Genomic DNA, 19,080 nt, shown 5'->3' with positions numbered 1-19,080 from the left:
GACAACCCATTTGTTATGACTGCAGATGCTATCCAGTTCGGACATCTACATTTATGGTAGGTACAAAACTGTACTTTCTTAACAGTTAGAGGGTCTTAAGTGCTGTATGACTTAATTTTTGAAATGCAGAATAGATTGCATGTTAGATGATGTCTAATGTTTGAAGATATTTTCTTTTATAGCCTGCTTTTGTAATGCATGAATACCACTTCTGTTTTATTTAGATCACTTAGAAGCATAAACTCTTTTTTTTTTTTTTTCTGTACATTTTTTGCCTCCTCTTCATGCTTACCATTGAGCCTCCCCAATTGTGCACTGGCCCTGATTCTTTCATGGTGGAGATCATTGTTCTCCCATGTCTGAGTGGGGAGTTTTATGGTGAGGGAGCATCATCTAGATAGAAACTAGAGGTTCTTGGTGCTCTTGCTGGCATCCTGACCATGAGAGGTTTTGTATTTTTTAGACCCATTCCTTGGTGGTGATGTGCCTGCCCACATCATCGCAGGGGGCTGCCTATGCTTCCCTTTGTCTGTCTGCATGCTTCATCACATGAGAGATGGGGAACTACTGTTACTGGTGTGGGCAACCACAGTACATACCAGCTGACTTCTGATTTTGGTGTTGTGTGCTACCTCTGTTGCATTACTCCTGAGAGGTATAGTCGGCCAGGAGCCTCCTCCCTCTCAGGATAGGCACTGCCCATCCTACCCTGCAAACCTGTCAGCCACCCAAGCTGCTAGTCAAACATGGGTTGCTTGGGCTTTTGTCCGGGCTTGCCCTTTACCCCTCTACGCCATTTGGCTGGCTTATTCAAATGATCTCTGCTAAAGATAGCTGCTCATTTGTCATAAGCATATATTTAGCTTTCACATTCATCATATATTTAATGGACTCTGCACTTGGTCATTTTAATTTGCTGTTGGTGTTCTTGCAGTCCAGATATTTTCTGCTTCATTTATTCAGACTATGATACAGACATGGGATTGAGTACAGCACAGACTGAGGTTTCGATTACATTTTAGATAATGAGAATCGTATAGCCAATGAATTTTGTTACAGGTACGTCGTACCAAGGCACAGGCAACCTGGTTTGTAGATGTACTTCTGATGTTATGGGATTGTAGGTTGACTGCTTTACTTATCAATTCCTTGTTTTAGGAACTTTTGCATGTCTTATTTTAATTTGATTTCTTTCCTTGTGTTTGTATAGAAGTAGTCTGGTCATGTGCAATGTCATACTGCATATGTGGCTGAATAAGACCTGATGGAAGATCAACATTCCATTGGAGTGTTGCAAACTGATTAAATAGGTTAAGAGCATGCATTTTTAGAAGTGAACCAGGATGTTTAGAAAAGTTGTCATAAAGGTTGCTTGTCCTTAGTCCTGACAGAAGGTTCATTTTAGTTTTATGGTTATTGCAACATTCAGAACATGTTGACAAGCAGCACTGTGTACAAACTTTTTAATGACCTGCACTTAGAGTCCGTAGAATGCTCGTTACTAATGCCTAAGAACTGTGGATATTTTGCAACTAGTAGAGTTTCCTTTGACAGCAGAAAAGGGGTGTCGAACCTCCAGAAACAAAAGTACAAATGATTTAAGAATGAACTTTTAAATCAGATTATAATAAACTGTCTTGCTAAAATCCCTAGGTAATTCTGCCGTTACTTAAGAGTGATTTGTATGAAGTGATACAGGCAACCTTGAATTCTAAGTTATCTACGTTCACACCAGCCTGGATGGTTAATAGTGCTGCTGTAACGGTGGTTATGGCAAGTGGCGGATACCCAGGGGAATATGCTAAAGGTCTGGAAATTGAAGGTAAGAGTTATTTTCCTTAGCTGCAACCTGTAGATTGCATTAGAGTGTTGCAGTAAGGACCAAATCTCTTACGGAAGAGGGAGGATTCTGCCCTGTGTACCTACTTGATGGAATCGAGCTTTATCTTAATGCCATTTGTGTTTTTTAAACATCTTTATTAAATCATCACATTTTAAGCTGTAAGATGGTTGCACATACATTACTAGAAAGGAAAGCAAGCTGTAATCAGTTTCTATTGTCTTGCAGTATGCATTTGTTTAGCAGTTTTCATTTACTCCAACATTGCATGTCGCTCATTTCCTGCTTTTTTAAACCTCACTTTTCATACAACAGTATTCAGCGTGTACAGCCGCAGATTTCATTTATTTCTGTGAAATGTGCTCCTTCTGTTTTCTGAAGATCCCATCTCAAGTTCTTTTACCCCCCCCCCCCCATTCACAACATCCACAACTTTGTTGGGATTAGATTTTTATTTTTATTTTCTATTAACTACTTTTTTTGCAGCCAATATCATTAAATTTAGGTGGGCTTTAATATGTCTATGCAATTCACTTAATATGTCTTGTCTTGAGTAATTTCCCTAGTTACAGTGATTTCCCCAATGTTTGTCAAAGTATGCTGCAGGAATTTTTTTTTAAAATCTGCCACTTACATTTATGAAAGTGTGCCCAGTTAACTATTTCTTCCTTTTCAAACACCTGACACTTGCTTTCTACTGAGGAAAATCCTCAAGTCTATTTGGGATATAAAACTGCTTACATAAACATGTCAATACAAAAATCCTAAACCTCCTGGACTTTTTTATATATAGTTGGGAAACCTCACAAATTTCTTGTTACTTTGGGAAAATAAAATGGAAAGGCAAATTACAACCTTTCCTGACTTCCTCTGATGGACATTTAACAGTTGCAATGTAATGTGTGTACTGACTATCCCTTTACCACCAGCTTTTGTTCTGGACTCGAAGAAACTCTACTGGAGTTGGTCATTCACTTAGAACTTCCTGCCCCTTTCTCTCTGCTTATTTCTGCCATTTTCCCTAATTGGGAAAACACACTCTATGTAGTCTGGACTAATCATTGGCCTCATCCCACTCTGCCTTTCCTCAGTTTTCTGCCAATATCTTGGTTCCTTAATTTTTTCCAGTAAATTTCAGCTCCATCTTGTCTGTTGTCATTCGCCTAATTGCAGAAGTATCCGTTGGTAAAATTTCCTTTTTCAATCGTACAATAATCTATAAAAAGTATTATTTTCCTTAAACTCTTGTATCCAAAATCCTGTCTGTCGAGTTCCCCCCTTTCATTGGCATCCTTTTTCACTTTGATTTGTTACCATATTCTAGTTGAGTATTGATTGACTTCAACTGTGTAGGTGTCAAGTACCCATTCAAATCAGGTGACTCTAAACCAACTTGCTGTATGGGGAGATTCAGCTTATCCACTTTCTTTCTTGCATATTTGTTAAACATGACATTTCTTAGTGACAAGAGTACACATACAGTAGCAGAAAACAAACCATAATATTTCCATAATTTTAAGCAGTATACATGTTTTCTTTTTAACAACTTTCATTCACACCAATATTACCTAAATTGCTCAGTTCCCACCTTCCGTTAAAGTTCACTCCTACACATTATTCTGCATGTATTGTTGTAGATTCTCTTTATTTCTGTGTAATTTGCTCCTTCCCTTTCCTAAAGGTCTCACATCCAGTATATTATCTCCTTTACTATATTCAGTACTTAAGGCTGGTTCAGAGTTTGGTTTCCATTTTCTAGTAGCTGTTTTTTGTCAGCCAATAACATTAACCTTAGTAAGTCTTGCTGTGTGTAGGCGATTCAGATCTTGGACTCGGATGAAAAGAATTGTTTCCTTAGTTAAAATCTTTTGCTCCCCGCAATATTTCTGGCAAAGTATTCTGTAAGGATTTTTTAAATCAGCCTACTTGTTACATTCCCCAAAAGATATTTCCAGCTGCTTTTTTCTTTCCCCATCACACTGCCATGGTTTTCTTTCCCCCAGTGGTTTGTCTGTAATTCTCTGAAGTATGCATGAGGTATAAAAATACCAATGTAAATACTTCCATGCAAAATTTCTAAACCTTCTGGACTTTGCTGCATACTTGGATCTGTACAGATGCCCTCCCTCTGTTCCTTTGTATTCTGCCTTTCCAGTCTTGTGTAACATCATCTGATTCTGTTTTTAAAACCTCTTTTGTAATATGTAATAAAGTGATATAGATGTATATACATTAATAGAAAAGAATGTACTGATTCTTGGTTATCATGCAATAATTGTATGTCCTAATTATTCCTTTAACAGCAGCTTCTGTTCTACAGTCATCTAAAAACTCAACCAGAGCTGATTTTTTACTTGGCACTCCCCTATCCTTTTCTTTTTGCCTGTATTCTGTTACTGTTCCCTGGTAAGGGAGATGTTCTCTCTAACCTGCAGTCCAAACCCACCTTGGTCTCATCCTACTCTTACCTTTCCCTCGCTGTTATTTGATTCCAATACTTTGGGTCCACCCCCCTCTTGCTTATTTATATGCCCTACTTGCAGTCATCCCTGTTGGTAAAATCTTTCACCATTCATTTGTTGGCTAAATGTTTAAAATACTTTCTGCTACCTTATAAATATAATCTGTATGGTCATGGTTAAGAACTTTCATCCAAATCCCATTGTCCACTTGCTATTTGATCTCTGTCTTGTTTCATTTTCTTTCCTTTCAGATCGGATTTGTAATCTTCTGCTTGGGTTATGCATATGAACCTAAACAGAGTAGCTCTAAAGTATCCCTTCAAGTTAGTTAATCCTAAACACCTTGCTCTGTAGGGATAATCCACTTTTCCCACTTAACTTTTACTTCCCCTACCATTTAAATTCCTTCAAATCTTAATAATCATCCCCAATTTCTCTGACAAAAAAATTCTCCTGACCTGTATATAAAACTGAAGAGGCTGAAAACATCTTTACTACTTGCATCTTACTATTCATATCCATAATCAAGAGCTTCTGCCATCTCATTTTTTGTATTACCTTTAGTCTCTTCTCGTATATCCTTGGCTGCCGTGATATAAGCCTTTTTAATCCATACACCTAAATTCTTCATCTTATGTCCTCATAAATATAGATGTCCTTCCATTTTACTGTTGCAGTAGTCTTTACATTAGGGATCTCCTGCCAAGGGGGGGCCGTCTGGCCAGTATACCAAAGCTTTTAGGTTGCTTTAGGGTACACTGTCACACGTGTGCTCCTTGCGTAGTGTAGGGCATAAAGTTGACGTACGGATGTACCATTCTTAGAACTTTTTCACTAGTCCGAATGCCATTACTTGATCGTTGGTCTGAATGCCTGTTCCTTTACTGGTTCAAGCTGCTGCAGATAAGTGCCACTTGTGGTTCTTTTTTATTGTTGCTTGTGGGATTTCATGTCCTCCAAGAAGGGTAAATGCCAGTGTGGGAGACAGATTCCCATAAAGACCACCATGACCAGTGTCGTCTTGCTTACGTGCTTCTCACGATCATATGTCCTGTTCCATTTGGCAGGCTTTTGTACCTAAAACCCTTCTTAGTAGACTATTTTATGTGGTGCTTTATCTTGAAAATCAATATCTTAAGCTGCATGTGAAAGACACGATAGATGTTACTTCCCTCTCCGAGGGACAGCTGTCAGTGAAGAAGGCCAAGAAGAATAGGCTGGAATCTTCTGCTGTTCAGCCTCCGCCAAATGTCTCACCCAAGGCAAGTAAATGCCTGGAGGTTTGCCCGGCTTTGTCGTTGGGGTTCCTCTGCCATGACTGGGTTGGAGGCTGATGGGGATATGACTTTTAGCACATCCAATGAGGCTTTGCAGATGTATGTTTCAGATGCTCGAGGGGGAACCACAGTTTATTTCCAAGGAGCCAAGAAGTCCCTACTACGGTCATTGAATGCCGCCTTGGGTCAGAGCCTTCCAAATTTTGTACGTTGGATGTCCCATTGAAGAAAAAGCAAAAGGCTAAACATATTTCTCCTGATGTTCGTGTTTCACTGTTGCAGTCCTAACAAAATTGGTTATCCAGTTCCCGTTAGCCCACAGTTGGCCAGAATACCAAAGTCCTTGGTATATGACATCTGCCTTCGGTTTAGGCCTGACGTCAGGTACAAAGGAAGGCAGCTGACACCATTTCCACAGTCTTTCTTGCTGCGGAGCCCGAAGCAGAATCATTTTGCACTAGTGCCGGTCGGCAGAGTACCTTCTTTTTGTATTCTGACTGCTTAGTTGAAGACCTCCTCAGAGAAGTACCCCGTTAGGGACCCTCTTTTCTTGCTTTAACGAATGTCAGAAAAAGTTAACTGTCTTGCCTGTGGAAAACAGATTCCGCGCCGTGATTTTCATTCTTATTGTATTACTTGTTTGGACCTTGAGCACAACCTCCCTAATTGTGTTCTCTGTGCTTCTTTGTTCAAGCATTTCGGAGTTTGGCCTAAATTCGTCGGTATGGCGTCTTCTGGTCCTCCTGACTTTGGATTTTCCTAAGAAGTGCAAGGATAAGGACTGCGACAGGCTTAGGATCAAATTAGCTGACGACATTCCTGTTAAGTTGGTTGTCGGCCCAGCAGTAGTCAGTGAGATGCTTTCATTGCCCCTGCAGTCCGCGGATGTCCAGCAGCAGGCGTCTGCTGAGGCCTTTTCCTGAGTCCTGCTTTCTGCAAGCTTTCCACTTCGTCTTCTGACCCTCTGCCAGTCACTGCCTCTGGATCCAGAACCGCTAAGCAGGCGCTGGCTTCTGATGCCTCTTTTTTTCTCCACCCGGAGACCAGATCCAGACCGACCTTGGTTCAGACTAGTGCGGTGGCTAGGCCTCCTGAGTCTCTTCGGCTTTCTAGCAGGGCTTCCAGCTGAAAATCTACTCAACAGGTGGCACCCCCCCCCAATGCCTCCTCAGTCTCAGATGATTAAGATGGCTAGTGATCTCTTGACCCTTATCAGGGGCTCTCAACCACCACCTTTTAAGAGGGCTAGGGAATTGTCCCCAGAAGTTTTGTCTGCCTCCGACTCTGAGGTTTCCAGCAATTCTGCTGATGAAGAGGGAAACTCAACTTTTTTCTGGTTTTGAGGATTCTGATGCAGAAGACTCCATCCCTTCTGCCTCCCGTCCAGAAGGTTTTGGAGATGCTCTGAATACTCTTAGGGAGCATTTGAAATGGGAAAGTCAGGACTACCCTCAGTTTAAGAAATGCATTAGGGAATTCTTGGATTTGTCACAGCACAAGCCTTTCGCTATCCCTCCGGTTTTGGAAGTTGTTGATGTTTTTATGGAGAATTCTTTGACTCCTAATTCTGTTCCTCCTGCATCCAGAAAGCCCGACAGGTATTAGTTTCTGATTGTCATCAGTTCCTTTTCAAGAATCCTACTGCTGATCCAGGGATTTCTCAGGGCCCTAAAGGTGTTAAAGCCAGGGTTGCTAAAAATCCTGTTCCTTCTGACATTGCCATCGAGCTGAAACACCTGATGTTCATAAGGGTCATTTGCATATATCCCATGTGCCAAGAAGTTTGGGAGGTCACTTGGGTGGAAGTTCTAGCTTTGCTGGAGTTTTCATTTTTACTGATTTGGTTTTTAAGTGACCTCACTCATTGTTTTAGTTTGTTTGGGATATTTTTGCAGTGACCCTAATGATAATGGACATCAGCTGGGTATAACAGCCCTGTGTTTCTAATGCTTAGCCAAACACTCTGCTTGTGCTGTGCTGATGAAGTCATAAGGCCGAAATATGCATTTCCACAGCTATTGGTGTTTGGCTTTATTGGCCTGAAATTGTCAAATTGATGAAACAAGCCATGGACATTCAGAATTGCCATTAAACTGAAACACCTGATGTTCATAAGGTTCATTTGCATGTATCCCATGTGCCTCTGATACAAGAAGTTTGGGAGGTCACCTAGTGGAAGTTCTAGCTTTACTGGAGTTTTCATTTTTGTTTTTACTGTTCCTTCTAACAGGGAATCTGTCCTTGGATAGATGGGGTAAAAAGGTCTATACTACTTCCACCCTTGCTATTAGGTCTGTTGTCTTTTTCATATACTTAAGTATCAGTAGCATACTTTGGAAGCTATTAAGGCTAAAATTGCTGATGTCCCTTCCCTGATGGAGAGTAAGGACATGCAAGATTTATTGAATTCTGCTACTGTTGTCACTAAACATTCTCTACGTTGTGGTTTCGGCACTTTGGAGGCTTCTTGCAGGGCAGCAGCCACTGATTCTGTCAGAAGACATACTTGGCTCAGGGAACAGCCCCTTTCTGAATTTGTCAAATCTAAATTACTGGATGTGCCTTTGCACAAGGACAGTCTTTTTGGTAGCAAAGCAGAAGAGGTGTCTTAAAAGTTAGAGGATGAGGCCAAATCTATTAAAACTGTTAAGGACTCTCTGCAAGTTCAGCCTCCTCGTTTTAGTAGACATTACCCTTCTATGAATTGTACCTTTACTGACCCTAGTAAACAGGGTCGCACTAGGCCTAGGGGTTACAGGCTATCCAGGGGACAGACTTCCACCCATCAAAAGGCTAAGCACTGTCAGGCTTCCTCTTCAGAATCTGGGAGTTCTAAGCAAACTTCCCAAAGCAAGCATTCCCAATGACTCCGGCCTTCCTCTGCCTGCCTCTGCAGGCCCAGGGTTTCCTTTGGGGGGAAGGTTAGTCATTTTTCCAGATGTCTGGTACACCATCACAGACTACAAATGAGTGCTCAAAATAGTATCCCAAGGCTACAAGTTCTCCTTTCACACCTTCCCTGTACACCAAGGATACCCAGATATCCCCCCACTTCAAAGGGCAGAAGCAGAAAAACAAATTTAATCTTTGCTAGACCTGGGAGCAATAGAGCCAATTCCTACACTACAGATTAGGCCAGGGTTTCTACTTTCTGGTTCCCCAAAAAGGGGGCACCTGGCACCCTATTCCTCATTTGTCCATTCTAAGCACTTTTTTCTTTTGATACCCAAGTTCAAAATGCTCTCTCTTCAGCAGTTGCTGCCAATGCTTGCCAAGGATTCCTGGCTGGTGACTTTGGATCTCAAAGAAGCTTATCTGCACATCCCAATAAGGGAAAGCTGCAGGCAATTCCTTTACTTCAGGGCGGAGAACAGGCACTTCCAATTTTCTGCACTGCTCTTTGGCTTATCTACTTCTCCCAGAATTTTTACAAAATGCCTGGCTCCAGTCATTGCTTTTTGCAGGCAAAGAAACATTCAAATTTACCCTTACTTGGATGATTCTTATTCAGGCAAACTCTCCAGAACAAATTCTAAAGGATTTGGACTTTATAAAGAACCTTCTCACCTCTTTGGGCTACACTATCAATGAAAAGAAGTCAAAACTGGTACCCACCAGGGCGATTGTATTCCTGGGAGTGAGCCTGAATACAGCCGCCCAGATGGTATTCCTCCCTCAAGAGAAACAAATGGTTCTTTCGAATTGCTTCAAGAATTTGGCAAGCATGACCCAGCTCTCTGCAAGGCAATTCCTGCAAGCCCTGGGATTCATGGCTTCATGTATTCTGATTATTCCATATGCAAGAGTGCATATGAGGAAGATACAATGTTACCTCAAAAACCTTTGGTGTCAACACACAGGATTTAGATTTGATACTTCCTCGGATTCTCCGCCTGCAGGCGGAGTTCTTTGGTGAGCGACTGCCTGTGCACAGAACAAAGGCCTGCCTTTCTGTCCACCTCCTGCCAGCCAGACTCTCGCCACAGATGCCTCAGACTATGCTATGGGAGCACATCTAGAGGGCAGATACATTCAGGGGACTTGAAACTATCAACAAGTTCATTCTCACATAAATCTGAAGGAACTGATGGCAGTTCAGCAGGCCTTGATGACTTTCAAGCATCTTCTATCTCCTGGTACTCTTCTGGTTAGGACGGAACACACCAATCATGTGGTACATCAACAAGCAGGGAGGGACACACTCTTACCCCTTTTGCAGACAAAGCACAATACTATGGTCCATAGCAGCTTCCATGGGCATTCATCTTATAGCTCAGTTTCTTCCAGGAAGGCTCAATACATTGGCAGACTGGTTGAGCTGGCAGGTCCTGGATCCTCACGAGTGGCAACTAAACAAGACCATCTTCTATCGCATTATTCAGCATTGGGGCATTCCCTAGGTGGATCTCTTCTCCAACCAACCACCTTCTTCCAACCTTTTGCACCAGAGACCACAATGAAGCTTGGAAAGTGGATGCTGTGTCCTTCCCCTGGACACAGCTCTCGATCTATGCATTCCCTCCTCTGCCTCTTCTTCCCAGAGTGTTGTTAAAGATGAGGGATGAAAAACCAGGGGCCATCATCATAGCTCCAGACTGGCCCAGGCAACATTGGTATCCACTACTTCGCAGTCTTTCCCAGTCTCAGACTTAGCATCTTCCCCTGATACCAGATCTTTGTTCAGGAGGGGGGAAAGATTCTGCATCCTCCTCTTCAGACTCTGCATTTGGCAGCCTGGCTCATAATTTAAACCTTTCCCAACAGGTGTTGAGGTCCTTCTTGAGGCCAGGAGGCCTAGCACTAGGAAATCTTACACAGATAAGTGGAAAAGATTCTGCATTTGGATGCAGGCTAGAGGGGAAGACGCTTCTCGACCTACTCTTCCTCTTATTCTTGACTATCCGTCAGGCTTGCTTAATGGTGGACTTTCCTTTTCTTCTGTCAAGATTCATGCTTCAGCTATTTCTGCTCATTGTCCCTTTGAGCAACCCATTTTCTCTCATCCCTCGATAAAACAGTTCCTCAGGGAAGCTAGCAATTTAAAGCTTCCCAGAAGAGCACCTACGCCTGCATGGGATCTTAGTTTTGTACTTCAGAAACTTACTCTGCCTCTTTTTGAACCAGCTGCCTCAGCAGATTTGAAGTTTCTCTCCTGGAAAACTGCCTTTCTCTTGGCTAATACTTCAGCTAGAACAGTTTCTGAGCTGCAGGCCTTAATGACATTAGAGCCTTTTATCTTCCATGTGGATCAGGTTTCTCTTCAAACTAATCCCTCCTTTATGCCTAAAGGTGGTTTCTAGTCTGACTTAATCAGTCTATCCACCAACCTACCTTCTTTCCTATTCCTCAGAATAAAGGGAAAGGTAACTGCATTCCCTGGATGTGCATAGATAGCTTAGATTTTACCTGGACAGGACTAAACCTTTTCGAAAGTCAGATCAGTTGGTCAGTTTTGCTCCTGGAGCTCAAGGCAAAGCTATTTCTAAATTGAGCATTTCTAAGGGGATTACTTATTGTATTCACTTTTGCTACTTACAGCATGACAAGGTTCCTCCAGAGTATTAGGTCCCATTCTACTAGAGCAGCCTGTACTTCAGCAGCTTTTTTAAGAGGTGTACCTACTAGGGACATCCTGGAAGCAGCTACCTGGACTTCTGTCCACACTTTAAACATTACAATTTACCCTTGTTTTCTAAGTCCAGGGCTGGTTTTGCCACTGCAGTGTTGGAGGGCATCCTTACCAATCCTTAAACAGTGGGTGTTCCTCCTCTCTTATATTTTTTTTCCCTGTACTTTGGGAATCAACCCATTTTGTTAGGACTGCAACAGTGAAACACAAACATAGTACAGTTGTGTACACTTATCATAAATGTAGATGTTAGAGTGTATTCACTGTTGCAGTCCTGGTCCCCCCCCCCATCCGCCTTGTTTCCTAGGGCACAGACTGGATTTTTGTTTTCCTGGTCTAACCTTTTTCTTTTGGGGGATCCTGACAGTTAAGGCAGGAAAAACACAGGAAATGTCGTCTGCTGCCTTCCTTTGTACCGGACTTCAGGCCTAAACCAAAGGCAGCCGATGTCATATACCAAGGCCTTTGATATTCTGGCTGACTGTGGGCTACTGGGAGCCGGATAACCCATTTTGTTAAGACTGCAACAGTGAGTACACTAACATCTACATTTATGGTAATTTTACACAACTGTACTTTCCTAAGGATCTGCAGAGTCAATGACAGGCCTTCTGTTAGGGTTTTAGTGCTTTGATGGCACTGAAATCTCCTGAGGGAGTTTCTGTTCCAGCCCCCCCCAGTCTTCTGCTCCCCTAAAAAGACCCAGGGAACAGGATCCTTTGGAGAAGGAGCTGGTTACTCTTCTCATATTCTACCAGTCCTGATACTCCCTTTGAAGAGATTTATTTTGGGGACCCAATCTCCAGGGTGATGGAGTTCTTTAAATGGGATTGTGCTCTGGTCTCTGAGGTACATAAAAGGTACTATGAATTGCTGTGGATGGCTTCTCCTAAACCTTCTGCTATTCCTCCTGTGTTGGCTCCTTTGGATGCTTTTTCCAATGTTTCTAAAACTGCAGACTCTCAGCCCCCTGCTCCCATGAAACCTGGATGTTATAGGGTGCCTGAGGACTGCAAATATTTGTACGTGTCGTCCTGAACCAGCAGTGGCGTCTGTAGCTTCTGACAAGCCCTCTCAATTGCTTCCTTCTCCCAAGTTCCCACTTTGATAAAGACAGCAGGACCATGGAAATGCTAGAGAAGAAGATTTACTCCTCTGCAACCTTTGCTTTTGGAGCTAATTATCAGATCCATATGTCCAGATACTTATTGGCTGTCCTACCCAAGGCTTGTCAGATTATTTCTGGTCTTCCAGACTCTGAGGGTAGAACTTCTGCTCTTTCCCTGTTAAGGACTTCCTCACAGGTGGCTTGTCATTTTGTCAAGTGTAGTTATGGTGCAGCAAATGCTTCCTCAAGGGCTGCTGCTTTTGGGTCAGTGTTGAGGCAGCAGTCTTGTCTTCGGCTTCAACCTTTGCCTGATTATTTTAAGGCTAGGTTGATGGATGCCTATCTTGATAATAGACACTTGTTTAGTGAAGCTGCTGCTGCTATATTTAATTCCCTTCAGGATAACAGCAAGGCTTTACAGGAAATTAAAAATGCTTTATCTCCTGTGCCTAAATTTCTGAGAAACTACCCCCAATAAGCTGGCCCTTGTTCACATGCAATCTTGCCATCCTCATAAGGACAAAAAGGGTGACAGGCAGGTTCCTCCTGCTGTGGCTACTTTTTTTCTAGATAAACCAGATGCTGTCTGAATATCTTATTCTTCCCAGTCACTTTCTTGTCCCCTCTCTCTCTCCCCCCTGTTTGACCACAGATTATGCAGGATTCCTGGATCCTGTCCTTTATTCATCGGGGGTATTTCATCATTTGGAAATCATTCTCCCTTTTGTGGGTGCTGCTTAGGCCCCTCAGGAACAGCTCTCCTTTCCAGAGGTACATTTGGACCTTATGACTCTGTGCTATTCAAGAGGTGCCTGTGTCCCCAAGGAGTAGGGTGTTTTACTCCAGGATATTTCTAGTACCCAGAAAAGAGGGCACTTGGAGACTAATTCTAGACCTCTCATCTAAACACTTTTCTGAAAAGTGCTCACCTTTAGAGTGTTGTCCCTTCAGACTTTGTTCCGTTTTTTTGCTTCCTCAGTCTTACATCGTGTCTGTCTCAAGGATGCTTTACTCCATATTCCAATCCATCCTTTTTTCAGGAAGTTTTTGCATTTATCTGCTTCCTGGCATTTTCAGTTCTCAAATTTCCCTTTGGCCTTTCTGCTGCCCCAAGGGTATTCATGAAATGCCTTGCTCGGTGATTGCTTTTTGCAGGATTCAGGGGAACCAAGTGTTCTCTTACCTTGATAATCTCCTGTTTCAGTCATCCTTTCCAGAGATCTCATTGCAAAATCTTCACTTTGCCATTCCCTTCTGCAAATCCTGGGGTTCACAAACTTCGGAAAGTCTCTTCTGACTATTCTCAGGACAATGTTTTTCTGGGGTGCGGGATTCGAGTGATACCTCTGCTGGCATCCCTGCCTCCTTCAAGGCCTTGACACTCATTTTGTTCTTTCAAGCTGTTCTTCCTCTGACCTTTATTAGTCAGGGAGTTTCTGTGAGCTCTGGGAGTCGTGGCATCCACTATCCCTATGCTCCCTCTGTCCAAACTCCACATGAGAAAGATTCAGTGGTTCCTGAAGTCACTTTGGCTTCAACATGTACATACCCTTGAATTTGTAGTTCCTCTTGTACATTGTCTCAAGAAGAACTTCACTGGTGGATCCAGGATTTCTCTAAATCCAGGGCTCCTTTTTCACTCTCCTCTTCCCTCTGAGGAGCTGTTCAGATGTGGGATGGGGAGCAGCTTTTCCCTAAAAGTGCAGGGGGGGGGGGTGGTCACCTCTTCAACAGAGAGAGCACATCATTCACAGAAATGAGAGCTCTTCTGCTGGTGCTTCAGGCATTTCATCCCCTTTTCTCCCCAGGACATCCTAAGGTATTTACAGACAATACCACAGTGCTGATATGTAAACAAAGGGGGGGGGGAGCATCTTATCTTTTCTGATTGGCACTGCTAATGTGGGATCCTGCTGTCCAGTGTCAGGTGACTCTTCAGGCAGTTTACGTTCCCTCAGATCAAAAATTTTTGTGGCAGATAGTCTGAGCCAGGTCCTTAACTCAATCCTATAAGTGAAGTGTTCCTATTACCTGATCGAATGTTTAGGTTAGCGAATACCTAAATGTCGATCTGGTAATAGCGAAAGCAAAAACCTGCAAATGGCCGATTAACACAGGGAAAGAATTTTTTGGCCATTATGTGGATTTTGCCCCTTCCCCACTGTAGTGAAGTCTGAGTTGGTATATTTAGTTAGGGGGTGGGGGGCACAGCCCCCACGTCATTTGGTTTAAAAACTTGCTTTTGCGGCCAAGGGAATTCATTCCCTACATTACATTGGCTGTTCGCCGTTTTGATTTTTCAATATTAGCAGTTCGACGTTTAAATATTCGTTAACCTAAACATTCAGTCAGGTGATGTAGACGCCAAGTGGATGCTTCACAGGGATGTTTCTGGACATTATCCACCAGTGCGGTACCCCTGGGATAGATCTATTTGCCTCCCCTCTGAACAGAAAGCTTCCTCTATTTTGTGCCAGTCCTACGTCCTCTGGCTTGGAAAGTGGGAACCCTGTCTCTTTCTAAGAAGGTGATGTTTCTTTATGCTTTCTCATCCCTTATTCCAAAAGTCCTGTTCAGAATTCAACAGGATGCTCCCAAAATCTTGTTGGTGACTCCCTTTTGGCTGAGACATCATTGGTTCCTCTTCTGCATTTAGCCAAGGGACATCATCACAGGTTACTTCATAGGGTATACCTACTCACAGGACCCAGGGAGCTCTCATCCATCCACACCTGTCCACTCTTCAACTGACACTGGGTGATAGGATTTTGTTTCCACATTGGCACCTTTTTTTCCTGAGGACATGTTTAGGGTCCTGCAGGAGGCCAGGAAACCCAATACTAGAAAATCCTATTTATCCAAATGGAAGGTGTTTTGTTTGGTGTCTTTCGTAAACTGGATCCACTTTCTGTGGATGTTCCTTTGGTTCTCTTATCTGTGTGAAATGCTGAATGGTGGGTTTGTTTGGTCTTCTGTTGACCCACTTATCAGCTGTCTGCTTTTCTCCTCATCTAGCTTCTAGATTTGAGGCTAACCAATTCCTAAAAGATGTCCTTCATATTAAGCCTCCCAGGAAGCCTGTTCCTCCATGGGATCTTAATTTTGTTTTGTAGTAATTGACTCTGGCTACTTTTGAGGCTTCAGCTTCCTTGCCACATTGCTCTTGGAAGAGTGTTCTTTTGTTCCCCCATACTTCTGCTAGATGGGTGTCTGAGCTTCAAGTCTTTATGGCTTGTCATACCCCCCCCCCCAATAAGGACAGTGTGTCCTTGCATACTAATCCTCATTTTATGCCCAAGGTGGTGAATGAGTTGTTCCTTAATCAGTATGTTCATTTGTCCACTTTTTTTCCCTGCTCTAACTGTCAGTGAGAAGGTGCTGCACATGCTGGCTGTACAAAGACAACTCAGATTTTGTTTGGATGAGACTATATTAGGAAATCAGCTGTTTCCTTTTATCCTAGGTCCTTAGGATTAGCTGTATCCAAGCAAATTATTTCTTCTTAGATCTCAAAAAGTTATTTCTTTTTTGTTATTCCTTTCATGGTAAGAGTCTTCCTTGTTCTGTTAAGGCTCATTCTGCTGTGCCTTCTTTTGGTGCTTTTTTCAAGGGTGTGGATACTAATGCTGTTCTTGAGGCAGCTACCTGGACTTCTATGCATACATTTACCAAGCACTACAAGTTGGATGGAATCTCCAGAGCTAGAGGTGGTTTTGCTGGGGCCATCCTTCATGGCTTCCTAGATGGTTCTGCTGGTCCTTCCTCCTCCCAAATTTCTTCCTGAGCTTTGGCACTCTCCTTGAAGGTTATACTACTCTTGCGTAAAATCTTACTATAACAGTAGATGTCCTCTTCAGTGTTGCAGTATTCACTCCCTCTGCCCCTTGGTACATTTCTCTTCTGGATATACTGATTATCTCTCTTCCTTGAACTGGCATTCCTACTGCCACTACTACTCTCAGTTTTGAGGATGGTATGTTTGGACGTCACCTTTATGGCCTACGCAATACAAGGAGCTTATGTGACGTATGGTGTACCTTAAAGTAGCCTAAATGCGTTGGTATACTTGCCAGTGGTTGTGCTGCCCTTGCAGAGGATCCCTAATGTAAAGAATACTGCAAAAGTGAAGGGAAGGACATCTACCTTTATGGTAAGATTTTATACAAATGTACTGTATTGTTGAACCAGTTCATATGGGGCAGGTAGTTTACTGCTGTAGCCTTTGTTTTATCTTCATTTATTTTATATCTTGAACAAAGTTAAAACTGCCTTAAAACGTTCCACAACACTGAAGTATCTTTTTCTGGATTTATCTAGTACAAAATATCATCTGTAAATAAAAATAACTTTCCTTGATTATCGTATCTGTTATAACCTTGACTGAGGCCCTTGTTTTCTTTGCTAATGGTTCTGAATAAACACCAAATAAAGGGGAAAGATGGCCTTGTCTGATTCATCTATTCAAACAGTTTCTCAGAGAAATTCTCACTGCTTAATTCTTGTCTTTGATCCTTTATATATTCTTATTGACCAAGTTACTGTAGCAGGGATAGCCATATACTACAGTTGCCTTTACTTGTAAGCTCCTTGTTTTCTTTGCTTAATGGCAACCTTTCTAAAATCACCAACTGTAGCAGTTTTTTTTATAGTCTACAAAACCACATTGTTCCATAGTTATCAACTTTAACAGAGTGAGAAGGTCACCGAAAAACCAATCAGTAAAAACAAAATGAAAACTCCAGCAAAGCTAGAAGTTCCACTAAGTGACCTCCTAAACCTCTTGTATCAGAGGCACATAGGATATGTATTAACTTTGGTAATACAGTTTAGTCTTTTAGCCAGTACAGGTATAAGACAGTTTATAGTCCTTGTTTAAATTTTAAATGGATCTCAATGAAGCCAGTTCTGAAGGGTGTTTACCTTATGAGTAATACAATCTCCACAGCTTTCTTCTTGGACAGTGATACCCATTTAAAATGTTAATGCCTTCCAGATCATTTACTTTCTTTTCCAAACTTCCAAATTTTCACAGGCATATAATTTCTTGGAGACATTCCTGTGGATTATACAAAGTTGCTTTTGTTTCTTCACTTCCGATCTTGTCTATTACTTGTTGAGCCTTATCTTCCTCTGTTACAAGCAAGTCTTTCATATATACATCCATTCATGCTTCCTCTTTTCTCAATTTCCTCTGCTTTTTGCAGATGTTGGTAAAATTTCTGAAATAGCCCTAACAATTGTGAAGGAGCTGTGGTCATTTTTGTCAGGCTCCATAAATTTGGCTACAACTACTTTCTGTAGTCTCAGTTGTACTAAAGCTTTTTGCACTAGTTATCAAAACTAGTTGCTTAATGGGAACCTTTCTGAACTGATCCATATTATCCAAGTATTCCTTTATTTTTCCTTTAACGCCGTGCAGTTGGTTTTCTTTTTTCTGAGACTTCACCTTCTCCTGCAGTACTTTAACCCTTGTCAACCTCTCTAATGCCTGCTACTTTCCAATAGCTTTCACTTTTACTTCTGTTGTGTTTTTACACTGTTTTTCTTGTATCCCACTCACTAGCTATCCCTTCCGAAGTAATTTCTTTTTTCCTCATAACTCTCAAATTATACCCTTTACCTATTCCTTAAATTCCTCTCTCTAACAGATAATTAGGAAAGTGCTATTGTCACATTTTTGTCACTGCCCTGCAATTAAATACACATGCGTCTGAAATAATTTGCATCTAATCTAGACCAGTTATTGTGTCTTGTGAAAGGAGTGATTCTATCAGATGTTCACATCTTCCATGCCAAATATTCTCATAGTATTTCAGAAATCTACCCTGTTTTTTTATATTTCCCCTTGTAGGGTACCCCTGATATGTTCTTGTTATTGCAAATCAGGTTCCAGGCTCCACCCTTTATTCTCAGCTGAAAGATGTAAAACAAATACAATTCCTAGTAATCCTTTTTCCCTAATGGTAACTCCTTACTACTAGAAATCTACCATTCTTTTTTTTCCTTTCCTCTTGTCACTGTTGGAACCCCTCTTTCAGCATTGTTACTCCCCTTTTCCTTTGATGCTGTTTGTCCATTTTGAAATCCATCAAATTCAGATTGTCCACTCTATCCAGATGCATTCCTTGTGATATTGCATGTTGCACCATGCACTTTAAAATAACTGTAAAGCCTTTTACATTTCCTGATTTGATGCTGTCCATGTCATTATTGATCATGGATGAGTCTTGGATCTGACCTCACTCTGAGCCAGCAAAGAAAGTGACAGCTCCTGAGCTCTAGCTCTTCCCTTCCCATGATCCCCACATCTCTCATCCCGTGAATAGTGAGTGGATGTGCTGTCTGCTGGTCTAGCTTCAACAGTTGGATAAGTAACCCTTTCAAATTCTTTTTGGGGATTTCCTTCTCTCTTCCTTCCTATCTTAGTTTTTAGTAAGAGTTCCCTCCCATCCATAGCATTTGTGGTTCGTTAGGGATTTTCCCACCTTTTCCTTGTAATGGTAGCTCCAGTTTCTCTTTCTTCTTCCCTTCCCTCTCCTCCTTTCTAGGGGTGTGTGTGTGTTTGCTTTAAAATGTCTGACACACCCTCTGGGTTTAGACGCTGCTCCTCATGCAGTCTGAAGTTAGCACTTGCCAATATGCATGAAGAGTGTATCTACTGACTAGGAGAGCCCCATTTAGAGGTTGAATGTGATACCTGTGCAGGTTTCAACCATAGGGCTCTCCTAGACTGTAGAAACAAATTATTACGTAAAAGGCTTGCT

General features: G+C 42.0%; 1 protein-coding gene across 1 annotated transcript in view; it reads left to right on the top strand.

The window, feature by feature from the left end:
- Nucleotides 1-19,080, top strand: part of GART (phosphoribosylglycinamide formyltransferase, phosphoribosylglycinamide synthetase, phosphoribosylaminoimidazole synthetase) — a 1,783,038-nt gene that overhangs the window by 963,537 nt on the left and 800,421 nt on the right. Inside the window, exon 10 of the mRNA XM_044072949.1 lies at nucleotides 1,654-1,822. Within this exon, the coding sequence (XP_043928884.1) occupies nucleotides 1,654-1,822 (169 nt within the window). The remainder of the gene's footprint in view (nucleotides 1-1,653; nucleotides 1,823-19,080) is intronic.

This window comes from Protopterus annectens, chromosome 5.part1 (genome assembly GCF_019279795.1).
Source record: "Protopterus annectens isolate FY-2018-M chromosome 5.part1, PAN1.0, whole genome shotgun sequence".
Lineage (NCBI taxonomy): Eukaryota > Metazoa > Chordata > Ceratodontiformes > Protopteridae > Protopterus > Protopterus annectens.
The sequence above is the reverse complement of the archived record's forward strand: the minus strand, read 5'-3'. Positions and strand labels throughout refer to the sequence as shown.